General features: G+C 35.9%; 1 protein-coding gene across 2 annotated transcripts; it reads left to right on the forward strand.

Moving 5' to 3' along the window:
* Positions 1-88: 88 nt before the first annotated feature.
* LOC145778420 (GATA-binding factor 2-like) lies at positions 89-17,508 on the forward strand. Of its 2 annotated transcripts, none has more exons than XM_082589897.1 (5): positions 89-359; positions 6,403-7,248; positions 7,929-8,074; positions 14,182-14,307; positions 15,477-17,508. In XM_082589897.1, the coding sequence occupies exons 1-5, from the start codon at positions 89-91 to the stop codon at positions 15,903-15,905; spliced, it is 1,818 nt and encodes a 605-aa protein (XP_082446023.1). In that variant the 3' UTR covers positions 15,906-17,508. The 2 variants fall into 2 exon arrangements, with proteins under 2 accessions (XP_082446023.1, XP_082446024.1); XM_082589898.1 differs by having other exon boundaries at positions 165-359; positions 7,932-8,074.
* The last annotated feature ends 4,815 nt before the right edge of the window (positions 17,509-22,323 follow it).

A 22,323-nucleotide genomic window follows, 5' to 3' on the forward strand; every position in this document is an offset into this window, starting at 1 on the left:
ACGTTTTGATAACTTCTGAAACAGTGCTGCCTTAAATTTGGTGTAAGTGGAATTGCAAACCAGAAGCTTGAAGGATTGCTACAGCACCATGATGCCATCAACTGATCAACACAGATGGTTTGCTCACCATCCAGGAATTTCTTCCGCCCCACACCATCCCGAAACTGTCGGAGTCCCTCCAGGAGCGGGAACTTTTTCTTCAGCAGCTCCTCCAGGACATCACCCAGCCATTAACCCCTACATGGAGCCAAGCTACATGGACGACATGGACGCTTATATTCATCATATTGACGGGCAAAGTGCTGCGGGATATTACGGCTTGAATATGCAATACCGGGCACACCAGAGAACGCTCAGTGGTAAGTAGTTGTATAACTTGTCTAGAAAAGCGTTTTGTCAAAAACATTTTACGAAAAATATGATATCATCCAAAAAAATTGCAAATAACTCTTTGAACATTTTATTCCTGCAAAAAGTAAGCTTCCAAAATATGAAGCATTTTAGTCTGCAATTTAATAATAAAATTTCAAATATTGGTTTGCATCTGTGATATTCAATTTTTTCCATTTCAAATGGTTTGTTTGCAAGATTTGGTGACACTTATTTGGGACATCAAATAGATTGTTCTTAAATAATTGTACGATATGGCTGAATACAATAATTGACTGAAACACAACCTAAGTTACATTTTTTAAATATCAAACTTGTTTATAAGGGAAATCTTGCAGTTTTTAAGTTATGGTACCTTTATGAATTGAAGAATGAATATTAACATAAATCAAACTACAATCTGTACAAATATTAATTGACAAAGTAGAAAGATAGACTACGTAAGTAACTTGGAAAATCAACTGAATTTAAAAGTTAAAATTACCAACAACATAATTTGCTTGGTAATATCAGATAAAAATCACAGCAAAACGACACTATAGCATGAACCAATAGATTCACAAAAGCTGATCTTACTGTTTGCTTGTTTTGTCGGTTATCTGCTAAGCCAACTAAGAAAAAAATAGCCTACTATGTAGCATCGTTGCCTTTTTCGAAAGAGATGGCCTACCGCGAGAACAAAATTTAAAAGCAATAAAATTCAGTAGAGTGTCTGCTTACTACGGTATATTACTTGGATGCTCTTTCATATCTTTGAAACTTTTAAAACTTGTTTCAAAAGTTGTTGAACATAAAAAGGAGCAACCCTTAGAAGGGTGTTTCAGAAAAAGAAAACGACGAACTAAGACTAATTGCCTGGACCATTTAGGCGTAAAATTCAAAGTAAACAATGGCACAAAGTTAACTTTCTCTGTTATAATCACACGACGCTTGGCTATAATTTTTGTTTAGTTCTCTTCACATTTTTTGCATCAGTTGATGCTTTGTCAAAATTGATTAAACGCTTTAAAGTATTTTATGTTCAAGATTATACTCAGCAATTTGAATCAACAATGGTGGTGGTTGCGCAGTGTTTCAAAGCAATTTAAATATTTACTTGAAAAAATATTATAATTGGATCAGTGTTTGAAATTGATCAAACACCAGGTCAACATTCATTTTAAATTTAACTTAGTTCACTGCAAGAAAACAACTATTTTAGGTTCTGTAGAAAATTCATCACAAATGTCAAAATGCCCTAACCCCAGTTTATAACAGCTATAAAAAACATCACCTCAAAATAGTTTGACTCAAGATTCCATGTCTAAAGTCAGCAAATATCCCCTTTTACTTTTCAAATAAACAAGTGTTTTGCGAGTCATAGATTTTGTGACGTAGGTGACAATAATTTGCGTTGACAATTTTCTCGTCATGTTTATAAACATCATCGTTATGAAATGAATGTATGGATGACTTGAATCTAACATCAAAGTGACTTTCTTTTATTGTGTTAACGTAAACTTAGAAAATTAATTAAGGTTTGACTTTTGACTAAGCAACCAGCACCAGCAGCTAGATTTTATTTCTTTTCGTTTATTTTTTGTAAAAAGTTATAAATGCTGAAATACAACTACACGCTGCAAGCAGAGCCAACATCAACCAGATCTAACCGGAACAAACTGGAATTCGTTTCACATCTCGTGGTCTTGCGACGAAAATTTTTGATTTGATTGCTTTTGGGTTTAAAGTGTTGTAACCGCTGCAGAATTTTTAAGCATATGACAGATATTTAGTTGTGCCTTTAATTGGAAATTATTGTGAATGTGGAAGACTGAATTAGAAAACACGTCGGGTCGGTAAAAACCCGACCCTTTGGAACAAAGCTTCTCAATATTTTCACTCTCTTTTACCACTTCCCGATTGTTTGAAGATAAACTTGTCGCCATCAACAGCTTGTTTCAATCAGGTTTTGAGCATATCACGTAGTAGCATCTCTTCTTTAGTAAATTTACCATCTTGACAAATGAAATTTACCCTTGGAGGGTAAAGTTAGCCTCCAGCTAATAACTCTTGCTTTAGAAGTTGTGTACTTAAAGGTTGAGCACTATGCACAAAAGCAAAATAAACATCATTTTGTTGAAAATTGTGCTTTTAATTACATTTTAAAAGTAAAACTTTAAATAGTTGTTTTTCTGAAAATAAAACTTCCTCGATTAACTTTTCAACAAAAAAATTCTCTTAAATTCACTATGATCCAAAAGGATGCAAAGTGCGACAAAATAAAGATAAAAGAAGAGAGTGTCGACTTAAATTAATAAAAACACGTTTATTACAGAGATTTTACCACATAAGCGTGGCTTCGTCAATGAATAGAATGTACATGAGAATAAGATAGTAACTGACAAAAGCCACACTTGTGTAGCGAAAGTTTTATAATCTTGTTTTCTTCAATTTAGTGTAATCATGGAGGTGTGATTCTCTTTTCTTTTTTTCAGTCTGTATTTGATGACGTTTTAGGCGATAGTCTGAAGCACCAATTGATTTTTTATAACACGCCTACAATTACAGTTTCCAAAATTTTTCAAATTGGTTCAGTTGTTTTGGGTTGTCAATTTTAAAGTTTGTTGGTGACATATCAAACAGCATGATTTAATTTAAAAAAATGCGAGCTCAATCACAATTGTTGTTATAATTTAAATCCGCAATTTTATTCACAAGGAGAAAAGTTTAAAGTGTTTTCAAATTTACAGAATTTTTTTGATTTTACATAAATGCAACACCAACTCATAATTCAACTCAGCTAAAAAAAGCTTTAATTATATATACGAAATACAACTATACTGTACAGTATACCAAAATACGTTGGCTATCAATCGCCACATGTAAAATTTATCACAAAAATTCCGGTGTTGAAAGATTTGTTGTTGTTGAATTATGTCAAAATTGGAATTGAAAAGCTAGCAGCTTTTTTAATGTATTGGCAAGAGTAAAACATTCATCCACTGTTTTTTCACAAATTTGAGTAATTTAAGCAATGTTATGCATCAACAGCAGCCTACTTGTTCCATTAGTTTCTTATCTTTTGAATCGAGTTATATCTGACAATGTCACAGTTCATCTCCGAGCCACATGGCTTCGATTTTGCGTCATCATACCATTTGATCACAGCAGATATGACAGATTCTTTTTACAAATTTCGGAAATTTTGCGAATTGTGTACCAGCGCTGCAGCTTAATGTACGATGCATTAAAACAAATGCACTTTTGTTTTTTTTGACACTAAAAATAACCCCTGCGTTTACATGACTAGTACATGATGAATCACAATCATAGCAGTATTTTTTGTTTGAATTAAATAAAAAGAAATAGAACAAATATTATCGATAAATTTACATTTTGAGTGAGGCACCACTGGGTCACAGGTACAAAGTTTGGCTTCGTCATTTTTTCATACTGAAGTAAAAGATCTGCACAACAACTACAAAAGAAGAACGTACATTTCCGACAACTTATTATGAAGCAGAAAAGTTAAAATTTGGTTGGAAAGCTGCAAGTAAATTTTCTGAGCTTTCAAAGTCATAAATGGAACCTGGCACAAAAAAATATTTTAAGGAAGTCATCGTTTTAACAACTAGAATTCCATCAAACTTAAAACAAAGGCGGCGATTGTGTAAAGGTTTTGGTAAAAATTTAATTCTTAAGAGATTTTAGTTTGAAGTGACGTCGAAGCATAAAATTGAGGGTAAAATCTTGTGTTGGATTGTAACGCAAGTGGTTGTCAAGCCTGCAGGGTCTTTGGCAATTTGGCTTAACGCCGATTAAATTGCCCTGAGAACGTAAACGAATTGATAGCGCGAAACAAGAGCAATTTCACAGTGTCTTCATCATCTTTTTTTATAATAACAAGTGTCACTTCTAAATTAATTCAAGAAAAAGTCAAAAAAAAGATGTAAATGGTTTTGGTTGAGTAAATTGCTGTTTGCGCAACAGCGCCATCAACACGTAGCGGAGAAAATACAGTGTCAATGTTTGCGTCTGCTTATCAAACCTGTCATGAATGGTTGAATCATCACAATTTTGTCAATAATACGACGTTAAAGTAAATGAACATGCACTCACAGTATACGCTGAAAAGAGAAAATCTTTGTAGCATTTATTTGCCCTCCTTTTGTAGGTATTCTTTGCCTGAAAAAGCACTAATATCTTTGTGTCTGACAACACCTATAAAGTTTGAACTTGATCACGCAGAAACAAAAATTTTAAATGAACTGTATGATATCTTAAAATTGCGCTGAGTACCAATTTTTACGATAGAAATTTGTTTTGCAATGATCATTGAATTACACAAATCCTTGACGCAATTCCATGGCGATGCTGTGAAATCGAAGGATGTATGTTCTTCAATGATAAGCCCACATTTGATCCTTGCGTAAAATTAAACAAAAATGGCGCGTTTCTATTCTGGACATCGCAGAGCTACTTTAACTCCGTAAAGCCATTAAAGATCTCAAACGTTTGTGGACATTAGAATTATACAGTAGGTATATTTTTGTAAGCATTTTTTATAGGAAATTTAAGAATGTAGAAGTTGAAAATCTTTTTATGGCATTGAAATATAAATAAGTCATATTTATCGACACTATCTTTTCAATCTCAAATTTTTTTACATAATAAATTAAAGCAAAAGCTACGAACACATTTATAATTGTTTATCTAGTAAGTTGCATTACTTTAACTGAGACATATGACTTCAAAGCATCTATCACAAGGTGACTGGTGTGTCAGTATGTAAGACAACAAGAATGGTGATACTAGTTTGTTCACATAAATCTTAGCAGACAACCCTCTAACACAGTGATTCCCAACCGCGGCTCTTAGAGCGGCTCTCATTGACCCCTGAAAATCCCACAAAAAATATAAAAAATCTATTTAGGCTATAATAATTAGGGCGATTATTTTTTGACTTGTCAAAATTGTTTACAAACTGCACTGTCGTTGTGTCGTAGAGGTTGCACTGTCAGTGAACTTTTCGTTTTACATCTTACACCTTGTAGAGTGGCCCATTGTCTACTTTGGAAAACGCAGCTTGCAAGTGGTGTTACAACACATTTCCCAACTCTATCTGACCATCGAACCAATGGATCATTTGAAGCATACAGCAGACTTATCAATAACTTGATTGATGAGTTCAACCGCCGCATTAACGGAATGAATTTATTTTTGCCAATGATGAACATGTTTGCAAATCCTATTGCAGTTAATGTGGCCACTGCTCCTGATAATTTTCAATTGGAGTTGCGAGACATGCAGTCAGCTATCAAGCTCAAACAATTATTTCAAAGTGAAGACCTACTTGAATTTTAAAGTCGAGTTCCAGAGGGAAAATATCTCAACTTGAAAATTAATGCCCAGAAAAACGCCTCTGTATTTGGATCAACTTACGTATATGAAGCACTTTTCAGCAAAATGATCAGAATCAAAAATAAATATCGTAATCGGTTGGCCGATGACCATCTCAAGCAGCTACTGCATACTGCATCTTCTGCAATTGCGCCTCGCTTTGACAAACTCGTTAAAGCTCAAAGCCAATGCCAAGTTGGACATTAAATTGATTTGTGTTATTTTCCTTGTTAGTGTTGCTATTCGTTGGTATATGCTTTCAAATTTTCGTTATAATTACTTGAGTGTTTTCCTGCGGCTCCATACGTACTCTGAAATTTGAAATTCGGCTCCGACACCAAAAAAGTTGGGAACCACTGCTCTAACAAGTAACAGACCACACTACAGCACATTGTGACACATAACCAACCATAAAGGCCTGCTGTCAATTCATGTAACTTATTGTATGCTCATCGGATGAAACCTTGAAACAGAAAAAAAGTGTTTCACTCTTCGGAGATTTCAATTTTCTCTTTTCGATATATAATTAACAAAAATAAATGAACTTGTATTTTATAGTCATACCAAACTCCCATTTTTGTTACTACTACAAGAAAATCGACAATTCTCTCAATTTTTATTTTGAAATTGTAGCTGCGGCGGCAAGGGTGGAAGCTGAAAGATCATGCGCAGTAAGAGCCTCTCATTTTCATCACCAAAACCATCACGCTTCCCCTGGATCTTCCACCGGACTCCCTTGGTTAAGTACATCTGCATCAAAATCGTCCGTGTTCGCTCCTCTTCCTACAACTTCGAGTGTAGAATCGCATGCAAATGTGTGGCACCCACAAACAACGCTGAAAAGTCCTACAGAGACATCTCGCTTTCAAAACTCTTCATCGTCTGTCAAAATGGAAGGTAGGAATGCTCGGAGTGCTTCGAACAACGTCGCTTCATCGACTGAATGCCAGGACAACCCAGAAGCAACAAGTACAAGATCCTGTGGAACAACACTACCAGCTGGCACTGAGGCTGCTGTATCTTCCGCATCCAGTACAAGTCAAAATTCCTTTCATCAATTCCCCACTCCTTCAAAAGAAGACGTTGAAAACGGAAATGGAATGCCTCTTACTCCATCCAGCGCAGTATCAAGCTCCAGCTCCAGTCATCATCAACAACAACACCAGCATCCGACAAGACAATCATCATCAGATCAGCAAACTCCTGCACCGATGGATTCCTGTCAGCTTTCCCAGCAGTCCATCCAACACAATCAACAGCTTTACCACCAAGTTAATACTGCTGATTCTAAACTTGATGGGACGCTCCGAGTCACTTCATCCGCATCCGTAGTGCCATACTCCAATCATTACATGACAACAGGGATCAGTGATTACGCCAGTGGGATTTCTTCCTACTCTATTGGCCAGGATAGCACAAAGATTTCTTCCCTGACTGCCTATCCGACAAAAGCCAAGGCAAAAAGCCGATCAAGCACAGGTCAGTTATTCATTTGCTAATTGCAAGTTAGGCTACTTTATTTTTTTATGTTGGATGACATACTACATTAATTCTATTTAGAAAATAAAACAAGCAAAATGTAGCTGTAGACTAAGATTTCATGTAGACTAAGACTAAGATTTCAAAGGATGGTTTCCAACGTCACCCAACTCTGATTGGCATTTCCTCTAATTGAATCTGTGTTTTGTTAGCAGCTTAATTAAAACTAGTAGTACCAAGCAAACGGTTTCCAGTATCTATCTCTTTCGTGTTTCTAAAATCACCAGCCTAAATCCCATTTTAAACTCTCTCACCTTTAGTTGTAACTGATCAAGCCTATTAGGCTTGCGTCTTGCAGTAACCCATTTTGATAAAATAACGGTCAAATAAAGACACGAGTAAAGCAACGCAAAACGTAAGAAACGTCTCATATAGATTCGTTCACTCCAAACGTTAGCTTTTGCGGCACTGCAATATCTCATTTCAAAGAAAACGGGTGGGCCTACTGCTCCGTTGCACATCCTTTAGTTTATGAACTACTGTACGAACATAGAGCGACGTTAGTAGGCTGGTGATAGGCTAGGTGATTGCAGCTAGGAGTAGAATCTGTGTTTCTAGCGTATCTTATCAAGATGTTTAACCATATGATCAAACAACCAAAGTCCGTTTTTTATGATCAGAAGGAAGGGAATGCGTAAACTGTGGAGCGACAGCTACCCCCTTGTGGCGAAGAGACGGAACCGGTCACTACTTGTGCAATGCATGCGGTTTATATCACAAGATGAACGGACAAAACAGACCTCTCATCAAGCCTAAGAAAAGACTGGTAAGTTCAATACATTGATTCGATTTAACTTTTTTTACCATAATCTTTTCCTAACCAGAGGATCGTGTTGTGTGGTGGAAATTTGGAATTAAATGGACAGAGAATAAGGCAAGAAAGCCAATCTATGAGTTTTCCTTCAAACTTGCTGAGATATAACAGAGTGTTCTTAATCAGTATCGAACCAATACACTTCAGAGCTTCGTTCCAATATACACACCACTTCGCTACGCAGCTGACAAAATCACAGATTTTATTGCTTGACCATTTTAAAATCGAAAATTTTGATTGTTGATTGTGATAAAACGTTTTTCGAATAGTGTGTCAGAAAAAAAAGCACTTTAGTTTTTCAGTTTCTTGTGGCATTGAGTGCATACATTGCTAGATCAAAGTTTGATGTTTTACGTTTTGTTTTTCATCTTTAAATTTATTATAATGTTAAGGTTTCATAAAATTACACTTTTGAAAAAGCACAGAGAAATGCTCAAACATGGTATAATCCACATTATGTGTTCTTTGAGTAGTACTTGCAGATATGAAATTGACAAACGGTCTTGGCTTTTTTCAAATGTACAGTACTTCAACAATACACTGCATCAACTAATCACCGATCGAAGCTCTGTAAAACCAAATTAATTTTTAATCATTCCAAACTATTTTGTGTGTCATTTAAACAAGAAAATCAATTTTTTTAACTCATGTCGTAGTGCTATTAAAATGTTAACTACACACTTAAAAGCAGCCATCTCTGTTTGCCTACTGATACATTGTATCGGTATACATACACTACAGTAACAGGCATTAGTCAACGGGAAATTTTTTTTTACAAGCTTTATAAATTTTATCTTTAACGCAAGATTTGGAAATTTATTGTCCCTTCGGAATATTTTCGTTGCAACTGAACTTAACCCTATTTAAACAAAAATTTAATGTTCATGACGACATACAAAGCGTGAAAAATCAGTAAAATGATTTCATTTTTTTTAAATCTTCAAACGAAGAATTAAACGGTAGTTCAAGTCTCTAAACTTTCAGTTGTTTATCAAATGTTTGCAACGTTAGTTCTGCCAAGGTATTTGTTTGCAATTGCTTACGTTAACACAAGCTCAAGTCTAAGGCAATGGTAGTCTTCTTGACCTTTGGAGAGAACTACAAAATATTGCAGCCAACTTTTTGTAATATCCTGAACTTATTGCTTGCAAACAAGCGCGTGTGAGTTCAGGTTTATAATCTGCTTTCCACAACCCAAACAAGCAGGTTTCTCGATCAAGTTTCCGGTATTGCACGTGCAGTGAACCTTAAGGCTGCGTACGTTTCGAATTCATTAACCTTTGACCTGTAAGCATGGTGAAGTTAAGAGAGGTCACGTGATACATTTATATGTGACCAGTGTGATGATAAGGATCTCTAACAAACAGTTTGAATTGTGACGCTATTTCAAATTGCATTGTTTAACACAATCAATGTTGAGATCCAACAGCAGACACTGGCACTTTCTTGACGGTGCTACAATGTTAGATCAAAGATGCATCATATATCAATTGAAGCTCACAGTTTAAAAGACTGTAGTCATTCTTAACTTTATCAAAATATTTTTAATTCTAATCCAGTGTAGCAAGCCTTCACCACTACAGCAGTTTGCATATTTCACAACATGCAATTAACCTTCTTGTTTGCAACTCGTATTTCTATTTTTATTAAAGCTACGTAAATTACTTTTGTTGTAAAAAAACTCAAGGAATAAATAGTTGAAAGTTTACGTAGTCCATCTCTGTTTAAGACAACTGACTTGTTTGTTTTAAAACTTCTTAAATTCTCCGACATCTAACAGATTGTAACATATCGATTGTCGTAGAAGAGCCCAGTCGCGGGTGTCGGTAATAGAAAGAGTATGTTGTCCAATTGCGTATGAAACGCACTTGTAATTTAGGTGGAAGGTAGAAGTAAGTAGTTTTTACAAACGCCAAAGCTCACTTATCCTCTAGGAAAATTGTTTTCAGAACAGTTGTTATCGCATTATTTTTTCCACGGCATAAGCCAGAGCCAACCATTAAAGCATGCTGCAGTCAGTTGAATAATTTTTGAATTTACACACCGCTTCAACGTTCACAGATATTTAAGTAACTTTCAGAAATATGATTTACGCGAAGCATTAAAAAACCCTATGTGTTATTTTATAAATGTTATCTAGTTCTATAACCTGCAATTGTGATCTGACCTGATGCGTACACGAAAACACTATTACGTTATTTTTTGAAGCCATTTTTGCGTTTTTGTCTCAAAATTACAGGTTATGGTTAAGCGCGTGTTGAAAATACAGAAAAATTGACCGAAGTGCCATTTTTGTTATTAAAATCGCCTTATTCTTGAAATAACGTGCGCATAAAAGCTTTATCGTTGTTATCATCGAGCGTGCCGACCTAGCGTTTATACGAGTGTTACTTTTTAGTAGTTTGCTGTCGAAGTTAAGATTTCCAGCTTTGACCAGGGATTTAAAGAAATCCTGAACTGACTTGTGAAAGGTGTATGGCAGAAGCTCTAAGTTTTTAATCGTATTTTTCACTGTTCAAATTAAACCAATCTTTACGTTCATCACTTACCACCAACGTGGCTCCATAGAATACGTAGAAATTTTAAATTCACCATCTTGGAAATATGAATTTTGTTCTATTTTTCTGGTGTTGAACTTCTAATGAAACAATTAGTGAGCTCTGCTTTTCCCAACAACACAATTTCGATACGAAACAATATTTTTTTGCATCGTTGTTTTGTTTTGGTTTCTTGTCTTGTCTTTATTTCATTGTTTGTCCGAAACGAAAAGGAAGGCCACGATACTCACCAATAGAACGGTAAAATGAAACATGAGTTACCTTACAGCAAGTTCTTTCCAGTAACGTTGACAGAGAGAATCAGGGCCTACTTTTAAACCAGGCCCGGGATATTTTTAGGGGCCCAGAATCTTTCCAAAAAGAATAAAAACAAAATGAAGACCAGATGTTATTTGGAGTCCTATTGGTTTCTTTAAAAGTGTCTTGTTTTGGGGCAACGAGCTTCCCATTGGCATCGGGTCCAAGCGTGTTCTAAACAGTATAGCCTAACTTGTAAGATGCGAAAAATAAAAGAGCTTGCTTCATAAAACAAAGACAAATAAAACCTAACAACCACACGACATTTAACATGATGTAATAACATGAAAATAAACTAAATATTACAAACGTTTTTGGTCATACTCATGTTAGCCCTTTTCAAGTAACCAACTGACTGATGTTCTTCATAAATTGAAATTACAAAACTGATGCACATACACAGAAATCGAAAAACAAAAGAAATGCATAAGAATGAAACGACAAGGCAGAAGAGAAGCAAATTCACATGACGCTTAATTGTGCAAGGAAAAAACACACGCATAAATGACGCAAAATTACGTGAAGACATTCAGATGTGTAGAACATCAGTCAGTTATTTACGTGAAAAGGGCTAACATGAGTATGGCCGAAAACGTTTGTAATTTTTTAGTTTATTTTCATGTTGTTATATGATGTTAACTCAACGTTTAAATACCGTGTAGTTGTTAGATTTTATTTATCTATGGTGCAAGAAAATTACCTCTTCATCAAAATTGTATCACAAAGCAAAGTTGTATAATCAAGCAACCAAATGTAGATTTCGTCGGACCTAGTGGCTATACTGTAAAAATTACCGCAATAGTTCTCAGTGCGCTACAGTAATAAAATTAGAGTTTGAAATAACATCATCATCATCATCGGCATTGTCTAGATATGGCATTACCTACCCAGGTTCTCCACTACAATCAATCGTCCATTAAAGTAACATAAAGCAGATAAACAATAAATGCTACACATTGAGAACAGCCGATACCGCCTGTCGATCACTTCGCTTCAGGGTCGCTCACTTTAACAACAGGGGCAAGTACAGTTGGGCTACGGCAGTACAGTCTAGAATAAAGTAAATATCTTACTAATTTCTTCAGCTGTTCTTGGCACATATTTAGAGTCACTGCAAGTAAAGTTTAAAAGATTATACTATAAAAGACTATATTTAAATACACTGGACGTTTTACGATAACGGTTACCTTGCATGCACAATAGCTTAATCTTGCATAATTAGAAAGTAATTCTAAAAACAAAATTTAGAAAGCTGGCTTCGTTGGCTTGTTCGGTGAGTTGGCTGTAGAATACCTAAGAGCCAGAAAAGTCATTTTTCGTCATGGGGAGAAAAATGACTGTACCAAAGCAACTACAACAATACACAACAATTTCGAAGACAAACAAAATATTACATTAGCTTACCACTCGTTTACATTTATCCGTCAATGATTGAAAAATTAATTTTCTATTCTGAACAGTTGCAAGCATTTTTTGTTTTTGTGTTTCCTGTTTTTAACTTCAATGACATGAAACAGTTAGGAAAAGCTAGCACAATTTTTATACAACTTCATCTGCGACAAAAACCAGTCAAAAGGTGCCATTCAATGTTGTAAAAGCACATGTACTTTACTCCAACTTCTCAAAGCGTTGTTTTGCGGCTAACACAGACATGCATTTTCCAATATCAATGAGAAAAGTCACCTGTCAGCAAAGGAAAAACATTGATTAAAAATTCATGTTACGTTTTACGGTGTACCCAACTTTTGACCCTTGGCAGCAAGCCAGAAAAACATGCAAACCTAGAATAAAAGTAATCCCTCTACACGAGTGTTTATTTCGATTGCTATTTGTGCCAATTGAGTGTGTGGTCAAAATTACTTTTCACAAGCAATCGAAAAGCATCGCGACAAAAATGTGACACAAAATTGATTTGTCACGTGTTTAAACATCAGTTTGGCGTGACCAGATGAAAAGATTCAGTTCGCTGTTGCTTTGAAATAAATAATCTTAATAGCAAGGTAAGGCAGTTTCCATACTTCATTCAAGCATCGACAGATGAGAAGATTGAGTTTTTAAACTTCTTTTTGCACTAAGTCTTTGGCACTGATGAGATTGGGGTGGCCTGTTCTTTTTGGCCTCATTTTCTTCAGCAACTACGTCTACTTAATTCATTGCACTTTCGCCATGTTACACCCTAGGTAGAGATAAGCGGTGTTTGTTAATAACCAACTAAAGCTACAAATTAAACCAGGATTGTATCCTAGACAGCAAAATTTGTCATTTTTATATTAATTTAACGTCTGCAGACGATGTAAAGATGACGGATTTAGCTTTCTAGGATTATCAGTTCTATTGTGTAAGACAGAAGTCTTATTCTTAATTATTGTGAAATCTATCAAAACTTGTTACGTGCAACATTCTGATTTTTTAAGCGAGTTCTTGTGAGAGTTGTTGAGAATTAGCTTTACTTACAAAAACAAAGAAGCAAATTGTTGTTCCAAGTAAGCGTGGGTGTACTTTAGTTAAATCTTAATGCCTGTTAATAAAACTTTCAAAAAAATAACCAAACAAATAAAGATCTCTTGGATCACAACTTCTCAAATGCTTCTAAATAGACTACAATAACCACCTCGTTTAGCGACTTTAAAAAAATGGAACAGGAACAAATAACAACAGATCTTCCTAAAAACGATTTTTTTATTAGGAATAATGTTGCCAAGTGCAACCATGCCACGAAACCATTGCAATTCCCGACTGTTTACATCATGCTTGCTGACACATTATTGACAGGGCTACGTGTTACCAGAGAGTGCGAAAAAGGAATATCAGCCTTGAATCTTCCAACAGTTGCATAAAAATTTTCATCATCAAATCTCATCAGCATCATCATCAAATTTGTTTGCCGACATGACCCGGGGTAGCAAATACGTTACAACCCTTTGTGTGTTTAGTGCGTCGTTTCTCTCAAAAAATTATTCCAATTTGAATGGAAGTTTGATCTAAAAGCGAAAAGCAACCAGATATTTTGAAATGCTTTTAACTGATATCAATGCTAACAGCTTTGATTTACTTTTATTGACTTGAACTTTTTGGGTTACTTACTTGTGCATTTATCTGTACGATACAATACAGGATATCATTCTTTGGTAAACTGTGTGCCGCTTGAAAGGCTGTAATGCAATGAACTTGACTTTTAATTGCCGCCATTTTGTAAAATTGCAGTCGGCCGCCAGACGAGCTGGGACAAGCTGCAGCAATTGTTCTACCACTACCACCACCTTGTGGCGACGCAATGCAAATGGCGATCCTGTCTGTAACGCTTGTGGTCTTTACTACAAACTGCACGGGGTAAGTTCGGGTTTGTTTGCTACTTTGGCTGAAAAATGTCAATTTTATTTTATCAAACTGAGTAACTACTGAAATAAAGTAAACAATATCACACCAAATCAGAAAAATCAATTTATTAATATCATAAGAAAGTATGAATCACAAGAAAGTTTGATGAAAAGTTTACTAACGAAGTTTTGTTTTTGAGTAACATCTTTTAGCTGATCCTTGTATTTGAAACGACAAAGCGATAAAATGGAGGGAAGTTTCTAACTTTGTTTAAATATCATTTCATGCATAAAAATTGTGCTAAAATTTTGAAACAACTTGGTGTCAGTAAATTCCACACACTTTTAACCAAAACTTAAAAATTCCAAGGCCTCTTTTTCCAGTAAAGCAGTCTATATCATTAATCGATCATTCTTCCTAACCTAAAATGGTTTGTTTCAAGCCCCGAATTACTTTGGTGTAGATTACGGGTCTCACATGTGGGTTTCATAAAATTTTACAGCTTCCAAAGAATATAACCAGGGCTGTGGAGTCGGGCGAAAAATATACGACTCCGACTCCGACTCCGCGATTTATAACTGGCCGACTTCGACTGCGACTCCGACTTCGGCTTCAGTCTTGCCAGATTTTTGAGGGTTGCCACATTTTTTTTTTATTTTTGGATTATTCAAAAAGAGTAATCATTAATTTTATGAAACGTAATGCATTAAAGTTATGTTGTTGTAAGTAATAGAGTTTAAATGTTATTTATCTCATTGTGAGTAGTTAAAAATTCAAGTAATGTCTAAGGCAAGCAGGTTTGCGTTTTTTTTATAGTTCATCGTTTTGTATCAAGCCGGAGTCGGCCTTTTTAACGACTTCGACTCCGGATACGTCAAAATCCCTCCGCCACGACTCCAACTCCACAGCCCAGGATAAAACAAGATGTTTAAAAAAATCTTTTGTTCCCTGAAAGTTGTTTGTTAGATTTTCTAGTTAACACGATTTCAACTTGAAAGCTGTGGTCTATGTAAAATCTCAACATTTGATAAAATAAATGCCCGTAAATTCAAAGTCCAATGTTTTCAAAAGAAAAATGATTTCAAGTTAGTGTAGCTTCAGTTTGTCAATGGTATGTTTCTTAATTGTCGGTACGATTCATACATGACTTCAAGAAACTTATTAAACAAAATACTTTAAAGGTAAATCGACCGCTTACGATGAAAAAGGAAGGAATTCAAACTCGTAACCGAAAGATCTCCACCAAGTTAAAGAAATCATCAGTCTGCAGAGATCCTCGATTTGATCCTACCAACTTCAAATTTTTTGAAAATCCCGGAGGGTTTGAAGCTGCCGCAGCTGCCGCCGCGGCATATTCCGGATCGTTTGGTCAGATGCACACATTTGGAAGTGTCCATCCACACCATCACCATCATCCTCATCACCATCCACACATGACTCATCATCTTGCCGGATCGACTGGGTTTGCTGGAGGACATCCTATTTTGCCAACTACTCATCACCATGCCATGCATCCTACTCATCCCGCTGCCGCCGCTGCCGCTGCCTCTGGTTCTGGTGCTTTAACTCTCGGATTGAACCATCCAAACATGGTTCACGCAATGGGATAGAGCCACAGTTGTTGCAAAGAAGCTGGTTTCTTAGCTCTTACTTTTTCAGTTTCTAAAGAAGTTTTTCACCTAACATTGAAGTCTGGTAAATGGTTGATTGTGTGTGAACGCATGCAGACACAAAGTGCAGTAGAACAGAGGCCGTTTTATTCTTCTTTATAGACTATTTGTTTTACGTTGTGTTTTGTTGGTTGGCAGCATGTTTCAACTGTGCTAACCCTATCGCCGAACGTGGCATTTTTCAAAAAATTTCACCAAAACCATAAACGAATGTATGAAAATACTTCTACAAAAACAAATTATAAATCAATTGTGAGAAGTAATGGCTTACACTAAAGTGTCCAAATTTAGTGTGGCAGTGACGAGACTCCGTATGCCAACAACTAGCTGCCGCTTTTAATCTTATCGCTATTGACTATCAAAGTAGGCTATATAGAAAAATAGTTTACTTTTCTTGTATGCTATTTTGCACAATATAAAGTAAGATTTTTGTGTTGATTCAACGCTTAAGCAACCTCATTTTGTTTGAAACTATTTGCATTCGTTTGACGTTCCATTATGTTTTTATTGTAACGTACTGAGTGAGATGTAACATTGTTGCGTACGTAATACGTTATTGATTACACATAAAAAAAACTAGGTTTCATTGTCATTTCACCCCTTGCTTGATTTGTCACTTGATGATAACAGTATTTTGAACTTAATAATTTTTCAGAAGGTTTGCAAAGCTAATCTTGGATGTCGGACTAAAAAAAACTGAGCGTCAGGTGTTGCTCTTGTATTTTTTTACCACACCGTATTCTGAAATGACGTCATTAAACAAAGCAATTGTTCACTTTCTGGGGAAACCTCAAATAAAAGTAAAACAGGCAGCTGTTGTCAAATTTTCACACACTCTAAAGTTTTGTGCTTACTTGAAATTTTCTTTTGTTTGATACAGATTCCACGTTTTGCCTAAACATCTCACCTGCCCACCAAGCAAACCAGTCTTTTTTTACATTAATTCAACGTTTGCAGACCTTTAAAAAAAGCTCGTGGTCTGCATGCTAATTCAACGTCCTTTTTCTCATATTAAATAAAATTGCTATGCTTCTCCTTGCTATACCTCGTGATTGGGCAATGTTAATCGTACTAACAGTTTTGCTTAGAACAATATGCTATTTATTCATATGTTTCAGCGTATTACAATTTACCAAATAGCCTAAAGATATCCCACTGGCAAAGTCCGTTTTTTTTAAATTGATTGAACTCAATGTTTTAATAGAACGGATTTTGCCAGCTCAGATTGTGAAAACTGTTTAACTTATAAACGCTCAATTTCACGAAAACTGACCCAGACAGCAAAGTCCATCATTTTTACATTGATTCAACGTCTGTCGAATGTAAATATGTCGGATTTTGCTGTCTGGGGATAGACTTTTAAAATTACGAAGGGAATGAGAAAACTAATGTAAAGAGGTTGCAATTTTTGTTGTAAGATTATCCGTTTGTAAGAGTATTGCCAATCTGTGGCATAGTTTTGAAAGTAAATAAAACAATCTGGCAGTACTTTTTGACGTTATTAAACCACGATGCAGTGTTTTTTTTTATTTCCGGAATTGAAAGGCTGAACCTGGAAAATAAACCGTTTTTTTCAACGAGAAGTTTTTTTACATATAACAACTCCAGAAAAGCATGACCATAAAGTTGTGGTGCAATACTGAATAGACAAAACAATCGATTGAGTTTAGTTTAAGGCAAAATTAAAAGGAAAGAAATACAGAAAACAGTTGTAGTAAGGATGCGGAAACGTGGGGCAAGTATAAAAACTGATATTTTCCCAACAATTGTTAAGGTTATTTAAAAAAACATTTCAAGTCTTTAAATTTAGCTTGTGAGTTTTACCCTTAGTGTTAAAATCTCCACGTCGATTTCCCCCTTCAAAAATAAAAAATGCGCCTTTGAAATGTAGTAGATCGTAAATTCAGAGAAGCCAAAGCAAAAGATCAGCATTGTTTCTTTAACCATGTCGCTAACTCATGCGTGAGTTCCCAACCGAAGAATGCTAATTGAATATCAACTGCAAGCAAACGGTAATGCGACGCCATTGAAGTCCTTGAGATAACGCTTTGAAGGTGTCACCGTTTGGTTTGTATATCATGCTTCTGATTGACAACACTCTGCGAGCAGCCCATGTCACACTCAAAAGCTGCTCAAAAATTTTGGTGTTGCTCTGTTTTATTGAGATACAACCCTGCTTCAGTGAAGTGTGAGTCAATCTCATATTGGTATTGTTTGTTTTGCGAGTTATCTTGCAATTACAAGATTCTATTTTCCTTCAGGCAATGCTTTCATGCTTCACTTTCAAGGAAAAGCCAAATAAACCTTGTCATCAAGCAGATATTTTTAAGTTTTTTTCAAGGGCAATTTTTTAAGCTTGTATTTTTTATTTAAAAGAAAGTAAGTCAGCCAAAATTAAAACATACACTAGGGGTTCTCAACTTTCTTTCTTACTAGACCCACTTTCAAATAACCAAATAGTTCTCAAACTTTCTTCACAATTATTGAAAAATTAAAATTACTTACATTCCAGAATATAAGTTGAAAACGTAAAAAAGTCATAGCTTCTTAAGCCATAGATTATGCTAGAGTCTAGGGGTGACGAACCTTTTGGAGGTCGCGGGCCACTTTGTCAATTACACATGAGTTATTGGGCCACAACTTTTTAATCGTAACCTACTATGAAATCTTTTAGAAGCGACTCGATATTATTCATTAAAAGTACGGCAGATGAAAGTAATAAAACCCACACAGTTGAAATTAACTTACGCAAAATCGAAACATACAACAGTAAAAAATAAAAACAAATCAACTTGAGTAAAAAGGATAGGGCAACAGTACTTGCACTGATAATGAAGACAGTTTAATTTTCGAAGCGTTTGATTTCATATGAGTATGATTTCTTCTTTTTTGGCTCTATCCTTTTTGCTCAAGTTGACTAAATGTTTCGACCATTATGCTCCGAAACAACAAATCAGTTAATGAAATTTCTTTTTCAAACAACAAACAAAAGCTCATGCGAATCATACAGCTGAAGCTATCTAATGCAGCATTGAAGCATAAAATATTAAAAAATAACATTGAAGCATTGAATTTTTTTGCTTAGTGGGATTTTGGAAAGTTTTTTGCTTGACTAAGCGTTCAATATTAGGTCGAACAGACGATGTGGCAACTCTCAACTGCATACTAAGATTTTCAGAAAATAGCAAAGAAACGGTGTACCAGTGAAGGCATAAAACAGCTTTGAGATGTCTTTTGTCTTTAATGCATGAGCGATTGTTAAATTGTTTTGCGGGCCGCACAAAATTCTTTGACCGGCCGCATGCGGCCCGCGGGCCGAAGGTTCATCACCTCTCTGCTAGACACACCACACCAGGAAGAAAGTTTAAATATAGGCTACTTAAACCTCGATTCATTTACTGAACCGCTTCATTTACTTTTAACGATACCATGTAGGCCTATTGATCTTCTTTCCAGGGTCAAGTTTTCATTGTTTCTGGCAACTCCAAAAAATGAACTTAAAAATTTTAAAACGGATTTTATTGACCAAACAAAGTTTGAATAACAATTTTAATATGTTTTGAGTTTTTACAATAAAAGTCCAACTAAGGTGAACACAAAAACACAAATTATAAAACGATCACCATCGGTACATCTGTATGCATCGACGTTAACTCATCTCTCGAACTGTGCACTTGAGTAACACACTCGAAAGTTTTTCTTTCAGCAGCACCTAATGGGCAGGATGGTTTACCGGGTAGGCTACAAGCCTACAACTTATACAAGCAAGCGGAGCTTTCAGTTGTTAACGTATAACCGAATGTAATTTTAAATAAAGGTTTCTCAGTCTGAGGAAAAAGTTCCACAATCAGTCAGCGGTTTAAAATATGGCATCCAATGTCTAAAATGGGAAATAGTTTAATGCGCTCATAGTGGATAAAATAATTCCTCGGCAACAACACTTCAACAATCGAAAAACTTCACTCTTTCAATCTCAGGAACCGGCCCTGCATCAAAAGCCTTTACAAGTATGCGAAACTACCAAAAATAACCCATCAAAGGCTTTGTCAGTCTGAGGATAAAGATTTAAAACCAACCAACTAATGTTCTTCACATTTGTAAAATTTCGGAACATCACAGGCTCTTGTTTTAACATATCCGCAATGAAAATCAACTTCAACTTTTCATTTAACTATGATCGAACACAACACAGAATAATAACCTCAAGCGGTTTCTTGCAAGATCAGCCTAACGCAGTGCTACTACTCCACTCAGGGAGCTCATTATCACTTTATCGGGAGGAATGATTTGTCAAATGTTTCTCTGCGTCATCATCTAGCGTGAAAGTAAAATTGGAAGTTTATTTCGACATTGAATAACTCGGCTGCACACGGACAGGCATTGCATCTCGGCAGTCGCCTGTTAACAGTGGCAGACACGTGTTTTGTCCTTGAGATCAAGGTCGATGCCCCGGGAGTTACACCTTGCAGATTCGATTTTATTTTCATGTAATCTGAAATTAGTTACTTGGCTCATCAGTACTTCAAACACTCAGCAGGTACATCGGTATCGCACCATTAATTCTCGACTGCTGCTTTGCCGTGTAATTGAATTCTTGTCATGAACAACCCAACTAGTTGTCGCCAAGGATGTAATCCACAGCACTATGTAAAAGGACCAATGGTTCTGGCTTCACCACAAAGCTGAGCAGCTACTTTTATTAATAGGATGGTCTTAATGGATCGCATGGAAGCTACATGGGTGGAGTTAGCGAAAGGCAATGCTCGCTTTTCTTTACCTATAGACAGCAAATCAACCGTTTTTTCATTGATTTAACCTCTGTAGACTAAAAAGACGGGTGATTTGCTGTCTGGATAGTGAGTACTCAACCTAGGGACTCAACCTAGTGCTGAAGCCAGGTAGATCGCTCCTTCTACACGGTTTGTGCTTTGATAGTGATGCTCAAGGTTATCTTCTAATTTCATGAAAAATATACAAGTTTTACGTTTTGAATCCTTGAAATAAACAGCTTGGCTTATATTGTGATTAAATAGACAGAATAGGCTACTCAGACTCACATTTTGCTTGTTGTGCTATTTTGGCAATGTGACCAATCTGGGTCAGTAGACCTGTTCATCAAAACCTTTTAAATTTGTTTAGTTTCTCGCATTGTTTTCCATGATTTTTATCATAAGAAATCCAAAATGACAACCATTTTGGTACATGCATGCGATGGTACACAATATTACTGCTTCAAACTTGTCTGCTTTGGCACTTGGTGCATGGCAACATGATTGAAGATGAGGCAGTTGAATTTTTCGTGAGTGAAGATAAAGATTTGACTGACAACCGTCGAGATGACTATATTACAGAATACAAGTCATCAACATATTCAGAAACAATTGTATTGGCATTCCCAAAAACAATTATTGCCAATGGAAACATTTACATTACATGTGATCTTCTTTCGATGTCAAACAATCAAACCACTGTATTGATAGCTGGTGGAACAAGCCTTGGCAAATTTTAAATCTCAACATAGGCTATTGACCACAAGAAGAATGAGAATCAGTTTAAGGCGCCACTTAAGCTTACCTCATGAACTAATTTCGAGAGCAAGTAGCAAAGCATTGTGTTCTTTATTTGGTGGCAACCTATCGATAAATATACTGGGTTTGCAGCCAGGTTAGGCTTCAGAACCTTGGACAATATCAGTGCTTGGGACACCAGAATATGACGAAGGAAAACTCCTGGTTGTGCTAAATCTCAGATATCTTCTGGTGCATCTCAAGCAAAAGCATCACTTGAGCTGCTCAGCGTATGGGACCTAAGGAAAATATAGTTGCATTGGTAGGTGATACTTATGCTAACAACATTGGAATTCATGAGAATGCTGCTAAACGTTTGGAGGAACACCTGAATAGAAAATTGTTGTAGTTAGCTTGACTCCACCATGAGCTGGAGATAACCGTTGGTGCAGTGTGGGATATTGCTTTTGGTAGAGTAAAATTCCTGAAAATCTATGGTGTAAAGAACTTGCAGGCAAATGACAAAAAAACAAAAAAAAATGCCCACAGTTAATCATTTGAATCTAACAAATTTTATGGCTCAGCGAAAAAAGAAAAGTAGCACTGTATTTTCTGCGTCAAATTTTGCTGAAGCCCTCTTCCCCAAGAGCAGACAGAGATGTGGCAGAAATAACCATGCTTCTGTTGAGTGAAGATTCAGCAAAAAATGTCCTTTAAAAGAGATTCTTAGCTGTTTGTTCGTAGATCCCATACGCTGAGCAACTCAAGTGATGCTTTTGAAAAGTAGATTGGTGGTACAGACCTTACAGATAGCCAGTAGGTACTTAGAATGTTGCTCATAGCTCGAAGCT

The sequence above is a fragment of the Aplidium turbinatum genome, chromosome 10, assembly GCF_918807975.1.
Source record: "Aplidium turbinatum chromosome 10, kaAplTurb1.1, whole genome shotgun sequence".
Classification (NCBI taxonomy): domain Eukaryota; kingdom Metazoa; phylum Chordata; class Ascidiacea; order Aplousobranchia; family Polyclinidae; genus Aplidium; species Aplidium turbinatum.

Bases quoted from the DNA above. Each gene is read 5' to 3' on its own strand.
- LOC145778420 (XM_082589897.1), top strand. From the start codon at position 89: ATGATGCCATCAACTGATCAACACAGATGGTTTGCTCACCATCCAGGA. The intron at 360-6,402 runs GTAAGTAGTTGT...TTGAAATTGTAG, and splicing joins ACACCAGAGAACGCTCAGTG to CTGCGGCGGCAAGGGTGGAA. The intron at 14,308-15,476 runs GTAAGTTCGGGT...AATACTTTAAAG, and splicing joins TTTACTACAAACTGCACGGG to GTAAATCGACCGCTTACGAT.